This window comes from Rhipicephalus sanguineus, chromosome 1 (genome assembly GCF_013339695.2).
Source record: "Rhipicephalus sanguineus isolate Rsan-2018 chromosome 1, BIME_Rsan_1.4, whole genome shotgun sequence".
Lineage (NCBI taxonomy): Eukaryota > Metazoa > Arthropoda > Arachnida > Ixodida > Ixodidae > Rhipicephalus > Rhipicephalus sanguineus.
Genome location: NC_051176.1, coordinates 125,421,782 through 125,436,781, shown reverse-complemented (window position 1 = coordinate 125,436,781; position 15,000 = coordinate 125,421,782). Strand labels below are relative to the sequence as shown.

The 15,000-nt window shown below is 48.2% G+C and overlaps 1 protein-coding gene across 2 annotated transcripts in view; it reads left to right on the top strand.

Annotated features, from left to right (window-relative positions):
- LOC119397454 (protocadherin Fat 4) overlaps nt 1-9,264 on the top strand; it is a 171,425-nt gene extending 162,161 nt beyond the window's left edge. The window contains exons 56-63 of one of the 2 annotated variants that reach the window (XM_037664890.2): nt 6-224; nt 2,599-2,687; nt 2,847-2,930; nt 3,201-3,269; nt 3,470-3,664; nt 4,541-4,714; nt 6,254-6,430; nt 7,744-9,264. In XM_037664890.2, the coding sequence (XP_037520818.2) occupies nt 6-224; nt 2,599-2,687; nt 2,847-2,930; nt 3,201-3,269; nt 3,470-3,664; nt 4,541-4,714; nt 6,254-6,430; nt 7,744-7,759 (1,023 nt within the window). In that variant the 3' untranslated portion in view covers nt 7,760-9,264. The remainder of the gene's footprint in view (nt 1-5; nt 225-2,598; nt 2,688-2,846; nt 2,931-3,200; nt 3,270-3,469; nt 3,665-4,540; nt 4,715-6,253; nt 6,431-7,743) is intronic. The other variant, XM_037664897.2, reaches the window with a different exon arrangement.
- The last annotated feature ends 5,736 nt before the right edge of the window (nt 9,265-15,000 follow it).

Genomic DNA, 15,000 nt, shown 5'->3' with positions numbered 1-15,000 from the left:
GACAGGCCACTGACGCCGACACGGGTTTCAACGGGGCCATCCGCTACGAGATTATCCAGAAGCCCGAGGACGCGTCGTCCAAGTTCCAGATCGATCCACTGACTGGCGTGGTGCGCTCCGTGGTTACCTTCTCCCTGGACGGCGGCAAAATGTACGGATTCGACGTCAAGGCCGTCGACCGCGAGGGCTCCGAGGGAGGCAACGCCGCCGTAGCCAATGTCTTTGTAAGTCGTGCGAACTACTATGAAGGACCGTCTCTGTCATTACGTCACTGCGGTGGCTTAACGTGATGGCAAAAGTGCCGCGTGACTTGCATGTACTGCCTCAAGGCCACAGCATGCAGAAGCAAACAACTTGGCCATGCGGCTTGCTTATTTGTCTTATTCCGTCATACTTTACTGTTGCTTCGTGTCCCAGGTAACCGGCTGTTATTGGACCGTTATTTACATTACTGTGCCTTTATTAACAGTGAAGCAAGTGCTGTCTTCAAGTGCGAGCCTGAGTTCGAGGGCAACTCCTATTTCCCCCTGCAGAAATGCTTTTTATAAAACTCGCAGCACCTATTAGTATGAAATTTTTTCCGTATTAGAGAAAAAGTTCACTTCGCGTCATAGTATGGCGCGCAACTGTGACCTAGCGCCTGGAATACTTTTTTTTTCTTTAAAGTCTCGAAAGTTGGTTGTATAGAAAAAGTAGCCGCATAAATTATGCATTCGCAGCTTCCCACCAAAAGCAAGCGCATAGGAGTTCGATTGAATGCATTCGTTGGAACATTTAAAGCTGGCAAAAATTGATAGACGTATTTACAGCTTACATGAAACTGTTGCAATGTTTACGAAGGTTTTGCAAAATTCTCACTCGCCGATTAGTGCGGTGCAAAATGCATCGATTTTGTCTGCTTTCGGTGAAGTTTACAGAATTGTGACAGCTTTTTTTTCATTGGCAGGTAAAATACTTCTGACTTTTATCGCTGAGGTATCAGAATTTTTGTAATTTTTCAAGAATATTTCTAAGAAAATCAATGGCAGGCATAAAAAGTTTATTTTTAAACAATCGATACAGTTTAACTTTTAAATGAAACAATCGTCATGAAACCTGGTGTTGTTCGAGCTAAAAGTTTTAAAAAATTTCTCCGTCTCCATGTGTTTAATAGCAGCGCCTCTGCTTCCTTTCAACAAGCGCGCTTTTCACCTCCAAGAGCAGCCACCAAACAGCCCTCAATATTACACAAACCGTCCTCGCACTAAAACAGATGCCGGGAAACCGCGATGTTCAAAGCATTCGTGTCTACCTATTGTTATTTATATTTCCATACGCTCAATCGTCGAGGAATTGCATAGGGTAGCGGGTGACGATATACAAAGACAGAAAATTAATAGAACAAAAGGTACGGTATTATACAATATTAGCGCCAAGTTATAAATGTAGAATGGAATGCAAACAGAAATAACAGAAATGAACATAAATAAAAAAAAAAGCGCGTCATACAATATTAGTGTCAAGATATAAACGTGAAACAATGATCGCATAGGGGAGAAGAAAGAAAAAAAAAGACTACACGTATCGCGACGGGTAAAGGAAGAAATGGGCGGGTAGAAACTCTTGTCCATCGCTGGGCCTCTATCACTCATAACATGTTCCTTATCGCGATTGGCTGGCGCTCGCGAACTGATGCTTTCTGAAGCACAGGGCCAAAATTCTTATTAAATGCGAAGCATTTCTTAGCGAACTTCTGCGACTTTGAGCGTATCTATCTATCTATCTATCTATCTATCTAGCCGCCTACGACTTTGTGCTCTCCTGGTCGCTTGGTTCATCGAATGTACACCAAAATTGGTATGGCGTAACATGACTGTATGACGAACATAAATGACAAGTCATAACATGAAAATCATGACACGCATGTCATGTACAGCATGATTTACATGCCACGCTCATGGTGCGCTGGCGGCCGTTTCGCTAGCTTGATATACACCAAAATTGGTATCTTGCGACGTGACTGTGTGACGAATATAAATGACACGAGTTAACATGAAAATCATGACACGCATGTCATGTACAGCATGACTTACGTGCCACGCTCATGGTGCGCTGGCGCCCGTTTCGCTAACTTGATCTACCCCGAAATTGGTATTGCGTGACGTCACTGTGTGACGAACATGAATAACACACGAGTTAACATGAAAATCATGACACGCATGTCATGTACAGCATGACTTACGTGCCACGCTCATGGTGCGCTGGCGGCCGTTTCGCTTGCTTGAGATCTACCCCGAAATTGGTATTCCGCGACTTTACTGTGTGACGAACATAAATAATAGGAGTTAAAATGAAAACCATGACACGCATTTTCCTCAGTGACATACAAGACGATGTATGCAGCTCTTTGCTGGCTGCTTCGCATTACATCGATTCCCACAATGCGTGGGATCTGCCGGCTTTTTTTTTTTTCTCTGCAATCTATACATACGGTACAAGGCAGCAACCCTGTTTTTTTTTTTTCCCTGTACTTTGAGACACGACTTGGTGTATATACTTTCTCCCCGTATTCGCAAACGCTCGAACGTAAAATGTGTCTTGTTTTACTCTCGCTTGCAGGTTTACGTGCTGCCGGAAACAAAACTAGTCCTTTTCGTCACTGACACTCCTCCGGTGCACGTCGAGCAACACATTGACAGAATACTCGGGTAAGGATTGCTCGTTGCCGAACGTGGCCGCTTTTGTTTATTTTACCGCAAGTGTATTCTTCGGCAGACTAAGGAATAAGTCGTGCCCACGGTGCTCGGCGTACACATAATATGCGTGTGTGCACATGCGCTGATATATTCGTTCTCCTTCCGTAACAGGTACCTCGGTAACATCACGGGATTCCAAGTGAAAATGGCGAAACTGGAACCACATCACGAGGACGAAATGGAGCATCCAGAATCGTAAGCTGCTGTGATCAGATGCTTGAAATCTGGGTGGTCTTTGAGTGGTATACATACGGTCGACTGTAATTTTTTTTTTAAACTTCTGCTGTGGACTATTGACGAAGATGAGTATCTGTGCTTCTATAGAGCTTCAGGTCACGTAGACAAGCTATCAGTGAAATGAGCAAAATTAAAGAGTTATCTATGCCATACATCCTATTGTTATTATTTAAAAATGTGCTTGAGGCAAGTGCATGTATCATGACATTGTTTCTTTCATTTTTTCAGGTCTGATTTATTCCTGTACGCAATCAACAAGGACACCAATGAGATCGTTGACACGGACACACTGCTCAAGTACGTGGACTATTTCTGTTCGAGCTCTATCCACCGTTTGTTCCTCGCTCACTGCGCGTGCGCTCATGGCGACGCGCAATAAATCTGCGCCTAAATTTTACGATTAGTACACACTAAGCTGCGCTTGCGGTATGTGACGCACACACATCACTCGTATACTTCGCTAAATGACGATTTCGATTTCTTTTTTTTTTTTTCAGCGTGCTCAACGAGAACTCGCAAGTGATCGTGCGCTACCTGGAGACGTTCCGAATCCGGCGCATTCAGGGCGTGTCTGTGCAGGAGAAGATCAGTCAGATGGGCACCACCGAGATCGCCATCATCGCACTAAGCAGCGTCATTTTCCTGGGCGCCGTGCTGGGCATTGTGCTGCTATGCTCCTCCTGCCAGAGGAAGTAAGTGCCGCCGCTGAGTTGATAGTCCGCACGAGCAGTTGCCCTTCCAGTTGTATATGCAGTTCTGGATGTGCTGTTTCTCTGCCCGTCTCTCAGTTATGAACCATGTCCGGTTGTTTACAATTTATAGTTTGTACGTCAACCATTGTGATCATAGGCGTGAGCAGGGTTCCTCATTAGGGGGAGCGAAGTTTCATCGTAACGCATCCCTCCCCCCCCCCCCCAACTCATTCAGTCAAGTCCTGACTTTCGAACAGCGCTTGTGTTTGCGTCTCTTTATGTGTACATATTCGTTGCCCTTTTGTGCGCTGCCTATTCGAAAATCATGGCTCACCAACTAGCCCATCAGTACATTTTAAGCAGTCAAGTCCGAAATAAAACAAGCTTCGCAATAGGTGCAAAAATGAAAAATGAAGCAATGACGTTATTCTCCCAACGGCCTGTCTTTGGTTTGGTCATCGGCTTTCCGGAGGTAACGGTGGGAGGTCAACAGTTCTTAATTGGAATGCAACATCAGCAGCGCTCGGCCGCCATCATCGTCAAAAACCTGCATGGCCGTAGCCCTTGCACGTTAGACAATAACGGGACAGCTCCGACTGAGTAAACGCACGGGGCATACATGGCACCCCCTTAGATGATTAGGGGAGGGGGGCGCCCCCCCCCCCCTAACCCCTTCCCCTGTGCGCAGACCTGCGATTGCGAGCAGCTGCATAGGACGGCCGCTTTGATTTCTCGTTTACACCCCGGTCTGCTTGCACTAAAAAAGCGAGAGAGGCGCAACCCAGATGTGTCGTCGTATATGGTCGTACTCTGAAACAGACAAAAGGGGACGCGCGACAAGTAGCGCTTTTTTTTCCCTTTTTTTGTACCTTCCAGGAAGCTTCGTAAACGCCAGAAAACTTGGGAGCAGCAGCGGTTGTACAGCATCAAGAACCCACTGATGGGCAAAGCAGTGGCCAACCCGTACGGCGGCGGGAGGGTCTCGGCCGGCCCTCCGCCCATCGGAGTGCCACCCTCCAATCTGCAGTACAACAACGTTGATGACGTTCCGTAAGTATAGTTACCGTTTTACATGACCTTACTACCAAACTCGTTTGCTCAGCTAGCTAACTTGTTTTAAACTTTATAACTTCCCCGAAAACGTTTCTCGCTTGACGATCTATAACTGAAAAATTAAAAGAAGGCTGTTGTCACGCAATACAAGTGCAACATTGTTGAAGTTTCCCCGTTCCTGTAAGTCACTTGAGTGACTACGGAAGAATGAAAAGGCCTGCCTGAGAGCAGATCGCTGGAGGAAACGCGTCAAAATTGTTTATATTTACCCGGTGCTGTACTTCAATGGCTACCATTCAGCTGCTGAGCGCGAATGACGTCACAGATTCGATCCTATAGGTGCGCGGCCGCATTGCGATGGATTCAAGCTGCGAAAACAGTCTTTGTACCAATTTTTTAATTCACGTAAGAGAATTCCAAGTGTTAAAATTAACACCAAACAATGGCGATTCGGCGTCTCTTCATTCCATGATTGTGGCTTTTCGACGTAGCATGTAACACTATATATATATATATATATATATATATATATATATATATATATATTATTCAATTTCACTAGATGTCGGACCGCAGTACTCGATTCTCCAGCGCTGTTGCGCGAAGGGTTGCCAGGAACGAATAACACTGGAGTGGAAAACAGGAGACATTCTTTTTTATTTATTCAACGCCCCTATAGTTGCATTATGGGCGTCACAGTGATTATGCTCTGTAAACGGTTACAAATGGTTTCAAGAAATGCGACAATTTGGCGGGTATTTAGACAGTCTAGGTGGGTGTCGCAGGACCTCTGACTTCAAAAACTCACACTCGCATATTGAGCTGGCAGCAACATGGAATGCTCAGCGAGCGATACCACGGCTTTTTTCCGTTCGAAAAGCCGGGACAAGAGAGCTGACCCAGTAAACTCGGTATGTAGTCCTCAATACATCGTTCAAAAAATAGTCCTGAGGCTATTCGTTTGTAACTTCATGCAGAAACGCATTCGCAAAAGAAATTTGACGCATCAATGACCACGAAACATTATTGGGGCATTATACCTGAAGAAAGTTTTCTATTGAAGAGCGTTCAATTTAGAGAAGTTCAGCTCGTCGTGAAAAATGGTGAAGCTAATCGCGCGTGAAGTGTAAGCCTCATGCGCTCAAACCGGTAAGTTTCAATCGGCACAATAATACCGTTGTCACACGCCATCTAAATCTCTGTGCATACACGTTGGGACTGGGCCTTCGTGGAAACTAACTTATCGCATAAGATCCCACTCACGACTAATACGTCTCACGTGGCATGGTGTCTGAGGTGTTCTCCGAAAGAGGTTGTGGTGCGGTGAAGTTGTCTTTTTATCCTCACGATCCCCCGGTGACGAAGCGTAACCCTTGTTATCCCAAAGCACTTGCACCTATCACAGCAGCAGTGAGTCGGTGCAGATGCTTTGTGAAAACTTGAAACGTTGGTGTCGTCGCCAAAGTTTACGTTGGTCACTTTCCTCGCCTTAACTGTGGCCTTTCCTCTTTTTTTTCTCTTCCCTCGTCTCTACAGCATGGATTACAATGACAGCATCACAGACACCTACTCTGTAAATAAACACAACAGGATGAAACTGCGGCAAACTGCCCCTGACGGCGCATCATCCCTCAACCCGCCGCGTAGCCCACGCTTTGAGAGATACGGAAAGAATGAGAACGGCTGGTACGACAATAGGGATGTGGAGACTGTGTAAGTGTTTGCACTGTTCACGCCGCGCCTTCGATGCAGACAACACGTGTATAGCATGGCTGTTGCAGCAAAAGTCAGAATGGCAGCTACTGACAGGCTTTGCTTCGAGAGGTACCCGCTATAACAAAAGAAACACGCAGGCGCCGCTATATCTGCCCACACTGCGACATCTGAATCGTTATAATCAATTTCGCGATACCTTAAGTATACGCCATAAAAAATCGTTGCGGCATTAGCGATATATTTATCATAGCCTAGTTACTGTGCTCTTCGGCTCTTTGCGTTGGTGAAAAAAAAAATATTGAAGCAAAGACAATTGTATCGTTTCTCTCTTCCACGCACTACAGCAGCAAAATCAAGACCATTAGAATCCATTGTAGCGTATTCAGTTGGAAAGCTTTGACAGAACTCAGATTTCGCGGAAGTAATATACATTGAGTGCACCTATGGTCGAAATATTTATACAGTACTTTTTTTTTATTATTTTACAAAGCTAGAGATACTGTAACGAATCGCGACTGTCGTAGTCTTGCTTCTGCGCAGCTGGGCGAACCATGGCCGTTTTTGCTACATTTTTACGTATAGATCAAAACATTGAGCCTGGTTGCAGCGACAAAGCTAACCAGTTTTTTTGCTCTAGTCAGTGTAACAACAGCGTGGCGCGAAGTTATCACAACACTGGGCTTTATAACACACCTGACACACTTTGCATGCTTTTTTTTACTTATTGCCTGCTTTGTGTTGTGCGTATTTTTTTTTTTCTTGTTTTCCGGTTTAACGGCATGGGAGAGTAACCAACTGTTAACACCCTTTCAGAAAATCTGACATGACTGGTTCGAACTTCACGAGCTGGTCTTCGAGAAGGTCCCATCAGTCACGAAGCAAACCTGTGACGGAGTTATGAGCCGACCGCATAAGCGTCGCCGACTAGTGCGTCAGAATTTTTTTTCCCTCTCCTACTTCCTCGCCCTAACGCAAACGCTGGCAAAAAAAAAACGAAAAAAAAAAACGAAAAAAAAACAACCGGGCGTAAAGAGGGGAAACGAGAAGGCGCAGCAGGTGCCACCGGGCCTCCCACGACGGACGGCCAGCCACCAGTAACAACCAGCAAGCCTCATATGACTAATAAGCGCTAACCGGCAACGTGCTGCCGCTATTAAGCAAAGCCAAGGCGTCACCCATCCAAGAACGGCTTCTTGGACTACGCAAGTGCGCGTTGTGCTTTTTACCCTCACTGTTATTTTTTTTTTTCTTCGCGTCCCTCCCTCCCTCCTTGGCTCTTCGAATGAGCAACACGCATTCTGTTTTTCCAGTGCTACGCACATTTAGTCATTGGACTTTGTGACGAAGCCCAAGACGCTGGACTCTGTTGAACAGACTGGGTGTGCAGTGCTCTGCGAGTGGATGCATTCCGCGACGAAAGAAAGTGCCTTCTCCAAGCCGCCGTCACGCCCGCCGCCGCCGTCGCCGCCACCACGCTGCATCGGCTCTCGTTCCGCTATGCGGATGAACACTGGGGAACCGAGCACGCGCGTGCGTGGGCCACATCTGTGCGTGTGTTTTCGTGTGTGTGTCTCTTTTCTTCTTTTTCTCTTTCGTGCGACCCAAACCTGTGAGCATGCTCAGATAAAAAAAAAATACTTGTAGCGCTATACACATGTAGAACAAATAGTCTATTGCCAAAACCGCGGCGGCTTGCTTCGAGCGGCGTGCCTGGCGAGCCGCCGCCAACTGTTCGCGGCTTGCACGACCGAGCACTGCCGGAGGTGGAGAGAAAACTTGATGGCGTGAAAATAGCGGCGACCGCGTGTTGTCGCTCGCGCGTCGTAGCAGCCCGCATGTTTTAGCTCGCGTAAGGTTGCGTTGCCCGACGCGCAGCTGTGTGTAGTGGCAGAGACCATTTGGAGGGGCACCACCTAACTATAACGCGTAGCGGCGCACCGAACCTTTGCCGCTTGTGCTGGCTCCGGGCCCCAGCGAACACACTCCGTCTTCTCCACCTCTGTAACCCGCAACAAACAGAGCAGGCTCTACCGTGCATCATCTGGGCCCCCCGGGCAGGGCCTATGAAAAACATGGTGTCGTCGCTATAGACTCGCGCCGCGCGTTGTTCCACTCCTGTAGGGTTGCATCTCTCAGTGTCCATAACAATGTCAGAAGAAAGAGAGAGAGAGAGCACTAACTCAGGTGTACTTTTTTTTTCTCGACCGTTTTTTCGCGGCGGCAGTATGCTTAAATTCTTGAACACTAGAAGTCACACGCGTCTTTCGTCGTGTCGTTTCCCCGTAATATGTATTTTCTTTTTTTTTTTGCTGTCGTATTTGTCGTCGCACGAGTCATTTCCATCACGAGCGAAACTATAATCTGGACCTATAGATGTACAGTCATGTTAGGGCACTTAGATATTCTGTGTACGTGCATGTGAAACGCGTCGATGTTTCAAGCAACTCACTGAACAATTCAAGCTACTCGATTTTCGCGCTTAGCGGCATTTTTTTTTCTCGCCGAAGCATCACTTCCCTTACATACTCCAGAATGACTGTGCATCTCTCGGAAGCGCCACAAACTGAGTAGTCCCGGCGTGTAAGTCATTTTTATTTTCATGCACGTGGAAGTGCGCCAAATTTACTGACAGAACAATTGCAACGTAATGTAATTGGAAACGCTGCCACAAACAGTGAGAAAAGTCCGGCCGTTCTTTGTTCACTAACTAAAAAAAAATTCTCTTCATCGTCATATTATGTGCAGTGTAGTATGACTTGTACATAGCGAATATTTGTATACTGCCGCAAACGAACCTAATTTTTGTAAGAAATAAAGCTCATATAAGTCACTCTTTGTGTCTTTGTTGTGGAGATGGAAAAACTCGCACCCCGTTGCTAAGCAACGCTGGCTGTGAAAGAGTCTTTATTTACAGGAACAGCCTCCAGGCCTACGAAGAGGTGGGGCCCAAGTATCGCACGTCTTTTGTTAGGCAGTCGAAATTGACTATATTCCCGTGAGTTTTGATGAGCAGCGCAAGAAACGCAATACATAGAATCCACAAGTACACAGGACGGGCGCGTGTGCTCATGCCTTCTTTGTTTGTGTTTTCTTGCGCTGCTCTTCAAAAGTCAAAGTACGAATCAACTGAGCCAAACCAAAGTTGTATTGCAATATATTTCTATATTTGTAAAAGGCAAGTTCAATATCGGCAGAGACAAGCAGAGGATTGTAGAGCTTAAAAATTCGGCAAATCTCACGCCTTGTGGGAATCGGTTTCATGAGAAGCAGTCAGCGAGTAGTCTATGCTGCATTTTTTGGCCTTGAGACAAGCGTTACGAGGTGGATCGACGTGTTTTTGTTAGTGTAGTAGTGTGCACATCGTGAGCTTAACAGGCACGTCGACTGCACTGGCGTTTAAAGGGTAACTTCTAATCTAACGTAACGTCAGCACTCACGTTAGAGCACAGACGTCAGTATTATCTAAACAAAGTTCACTTTACGATGCGATGTGCTGAATATCATACGTAACTTGTGTTAGCGTATTCCTCCGGGGTCGGTCAACGCTTGAATATAGCTTGCTGAATTACAGAGATACAAATGTAATGTTACAGTTGTATTAGACTGCTATAAAAGCGGAGCCAACACTATAAGCACAATTGACGTTAACTCGACATGACGCCTGTATCATATGAGTACATGTGTAATGTTTACTGCTTTGTTATAAAATTAGATAACCAGCACTTCAACCACAATTGACGTTGCACCGACATTACGCCTGCACAGGGTTTTTTTCCAAAGCAGTTTCAAGACCTGGCGTGGCTCTGTGGTAGAATACCTGACTGGCACGCAGAATGCTTGGGTTCGACTCCTGCTGGGATCCTGATTTTTATTCTTTGCATTCGTCGGGTCAACGCTGCCGATGTCGGTTTCGATTTTTCTCAACACCCTCGCATTTAAGTTACAAATGGCTGCTCTGGGTAGATATAAACTGTCAGTCACCTGTGGCGCATACCCGCATACCGCGGCCCATGGTATACGGGTATGTGCCACACATGTCTGGAGGAAAGGGTTTGACGACGTACGCGACAGGATTTTCACGTTATTCATGTCATGACCATACAGTCATATTCGTCAAACCCTCTTACTGTCCCATGCCAATTTCGGTCTAACCAAGTTAAGGAGGCGATCACGGGAGCACCTAGACGTAGGCGGCTAGTAGATACGTAGATAGAAACGCTCAAAGTGCCTTTGGTTCGTTAAGAAATGCTTCGCATTGAAAAAGAAGAGAGGGAACAACTTTATGAAACTGACTACAGAGACGATTAGGCTCCCTCCACGCAGGGAGGACGAGCTTTCATCGAGACGCGGCCATTACGTCAGTCTCGTGCGTTGTGCTCCTCGAGGCCTTGCTCACTCGCTAAGAATGAGAAAATAAATACGAAGGGTGATTCAACAGGTCTCGGATCGCGACAGTAAGGGACAAACACGAGGAACGCGGTATCACCTCAGTGAAGGCGTGGACTGCACCTCCAAGCCGACGGCCTGCGAACTCTTCGGGAATTCGTAAGCAAGGCCAGCCTTGAAGATGCTGTCCCGACACGACAGAGAATTTTACGCTGCTCCTTCGGTAAATGACACGAGACTATTCGATGACAGGTATACTCACGGTCTTAGAAAACCGAGTTCAAAAACACGTAAAAAAATATGCTAATGTGAGCATTTTGCCTTTCGAATGTATTTTTAGTAAGCTTGTGCGAATACTAAATTTCAGGTTCAAAGCGAATTCGAAGAGAATAGCGATTTGGTCGAATAATTTAGAATCAAATTCGAATAGTATATATCACATATTATACAGAAAAATGAGCATATTTGTCATAACCTGTAAGATACGTTACGTTTTAAAATTTACTATAATTAGAGCATATAAGCTGGTATAATGAGCCTTTAAACTTGTAGCGAGAGAGGTAGACGTGAGGGCGGCCGACGTGGCCGTGCCGAAGTCTCGCCACTTTATTCGAAGGCCCTGGTACAAGCAGAGCGGCAGCGGCTGCCGGCGTCCAGCCCCCAGGAGCGTGAGCTCGTTCCTCAACTCCTCGCGCCTCGAGCTCTGCGCATGAGCTGCTCGAGAGGCGCGGCGCGTAGGTGGTAAAAATGATGATGATGAATGGCGATGATGATGACGCTACAGATTACTCCCCCCTCCCCCCCCCCCCCCCCCCCGCAGAAATGAGCCCGGAATGAAAAACTATGGGGGTGTATATACAAGAATGTTCATGTCGCGAAACGATAGGGTCCGTGGGCAGTCCAGATTGTCAACGTGAGATGACCATCGGAGACCAGTGGCTCTCTGGCGGGCGGCTCTGGGAGCTGCGTAGCGGGCGGGGGTCGCGAGGAATGGACGCTGTAGGCAGGAGCAAGAGCGCCCGACTCTCTGCATGTTGGAACCGATCCCAGAAAGTCGGGTGGGCATGAGGAGAGGCGTTGCACAGGCCACAACAATGCCGGTGACTGCTGGGCGCACTCCGCGCACGCTGTCTGCGGCGCGAGACGAAATACCGGCAAGTACGGTGGCTGTAGACGTGGGAAGGAGGTCTGCACAGCTCGCCTACACAGTGGCCACATGTCGGGTGGGCGGCATCTTGTGCCACGGGGTCCGGAGCAAATCTGCGGTGACACCGAGCAGGCGTAGTCGCTGCGGGCTCGGATGATGCACCTGTGTGCGTTGAAGCACCCAGGGCAGGTGGCACACGAGGGCTCGTGCGCAGGTCAGGATGCTGGATGCCGGCCGACGTGGCAGGCGTCACATGTGTGGCTTGTTCTGCTATTGGCGAACCAGCAGGCATGTCGCCCTCAGGCGCTTCCGTCATAGTAGCAGCGTCCTGCAAGTGCGGCCGGAGTTGGTAAGGGGCACGAACTTCTGCTGCGGTACACGTCGAGGGCGACGCTGGTCGCTGCTGGCAAGAGGCGCAGAGCTTAGCGGTCGGTGAAAGGTTGTGCTCGGATACCGTCGACGGCGAAACCTCCGCGAGCGAGGGGCGAACAGTGGGCGAGAGGTTGTCCGTGTCAGCTTCCAGTTCGGGCGGCAAGGTAGCCAGCGTGGAAGCCGAGGTCAGGGACGTGTCGTGAGCCGGCGAGGACAGGGACGACGGGCGGATGGTGGGCATGGCTGATGGACCGTCGGCCGAGGGCGTCGAAGAAACGCACCTCGTGGCGGACTGGTCGTTGGCAGCAGCAACGTCGTCGGGCGCGGGAACCTCGGGCGTGGGATCCTGAACATCGTCGGGCGGGTCGTTCGGCGCGGGAACCACCGCGCTGGTGGCCGGACGAGAGGTGGAAAGAGACGTAGCCGGGGAAGGTAGGTCGCGGTCATAGGAGGGCTGCGGGCCGGGTGGTACCGCTCGCGTTGGCGGAGGGGAAACCCGGAACTCACGGGTCCCCGGTAGCGGGCGGTACGTCTCGCCGTAGCGGGCCAGCACCGCAGCGCAGAGGTCGTCGTATGGCTGCGGGCTGGATGTCGTTGCGGCAGCAAGATGGTGTAGCTCAACCGGCAGCGCTTGGAGTAGGACGGCGTGCATCATCGGCTGTGCCGTGATGCCATTCAGTGCGAGAATAGCATCGAGCTGCATAAACCACGCTCGGGGGTAGGCCGGGTGGAACGGCTTCACTGGCGGGCAGAGTCGCGGAAGCATGGCAGGGGGCCGCTCGGCGAAGGGCGTGTTCTCCGGGTCACCAATTGTAGCGAGAGAGGTAGACGTGAGGGCGGCCGACGTGGCCGTGCCGAAGTCTCGCCACTTTATTCGAAGGCCCTGGTACAAGCAGAGCGGCAGCGGCTGCCGGCGTCCAGCCCCCAGGAGCGTGAGCTCGTTCCTCAACTCCTCGCGCCTCGAGCTCTGCGCATGAGCTGCGCGAGAGGCGCGGCTCGTAGGTGGTAAAAATGATGATGATGATGAATGGCGATGATGATGACGCTACAAACTTTAAAAAATTATGAATCAATGTGAAGGTAATATATGTTCGTTTAACTTTGAAGTGTGGCTTCGCGGCAGTGCCGATTTCCTCTGGATAGGGGCATTCACGATATAGCACCCCTCCACTGCAGTGAAACCACCTTTACAAAGGGGGTTACATGCGGTTGTTAGGTCTATTCGTTCATTTCGAATACTTCGAAATTTCCTAGAATTTAAATTCGTGTCGAAGCGAATTCGAATACTGTAATATTCTTTCGAGTATTCGAACAAGCCTAATTTTTAGATTTTCGTGTACGATGAGATGATAGCAGTAATTTGGGGGCGAGCGATTCCCTATTGTTTGTGAATTGTCAGAGGTGTAAATAAATATAGCAATACTGTGTGTTGATGATGACAGTGACGATTATCATGGTGACGCACCATGGCATGTGCCCATTACAGGGATAGGCGAAGGATGTGGTGGAAGGAAACGGTGCAAGTCGTCGAGCCTGGTCTGTGTGGCTGAACAAGCGCGTCATCGGCATAACCATTAATCATTACAACTCAAAATACAAAAGGAAAGACCAGAAAGATGAAAATAGTACTTGACTAAGCAGTCAGACAAACAGAATCAAATTATAAACGAGGTTCACGGAAAAAAGTGGTCAAGGACTGCAATAAAGAAGATTTTGGAGAATAAATTAAATTCATTGAAGCTTAATGTAAGCAGCGAAAAAAGGAAGATAGCAAAGATTGAAAAACAGGAATTAGCACTGTGATCGTTTAATTTCACTTATAAAATCTAATGTGGTTGAAACACAGAGTTGAGGCCCGAAATAACAACACTTAATTTGCGGAAATGTGGAACATCAACTAACCTTCTTCACTGGCTGGTCAGACTGACAGGGCTGAAAGTCTTCCTTTACTCAACATCAAGGGGGTCCCCAGAATCCACACGAACAGCTTGTACGTGCGTTATGTGTTTTTGAGAGGGGTATGTATGTGTGCATGCATGGCTGATAACCAGGCAAGGGGCTGGGGGCAACTCTGATCACCAGGCACGTGAAAAGGGGGGAGGGGGTCCTCTCCCCTCCCCCCTTCCCCACACACACGTACACACAAGCCTCCTCTTCCGAGCCACTCCCGAGATCCCCCTCCTGACTTTGAGCCCTGTGATAAGATAAAAAAAAATGTGCGCAGTTGGACACAACGTGAAAGCTGTAGGAAGTGCGCAGCAGTGGATTCGCCTGCCCTTCAGCGATGCTCGCTTCAGCGACATCTCTCCCCCTCACTATCACTTCCCTTTTCCACTCTTTTGCTATACTATACTATACACGGCTATGCTATGCTTTACCCTACCCTCCTCCTCACACTCACATCTCTCCTCCTCACACCTCCTTCCCACCCCTTGCTATATGGTACTATACATGGGTATACTATGCTCTACCCTCCCCCTTTCCCTCCTCGTCAAGCTCACTTCCCTTTCCCACACATTGCTATACTATACTACACATTGATGTGTTATATTATGCTGGCTATATTATGCGTTACCTTTTCCTCTCCTCATTTCTATCCTCCTCACCCTCACATCACTGCTGCTCACCTATCGCTTCCCTTTCCCGCCCCCTTGCTATACTT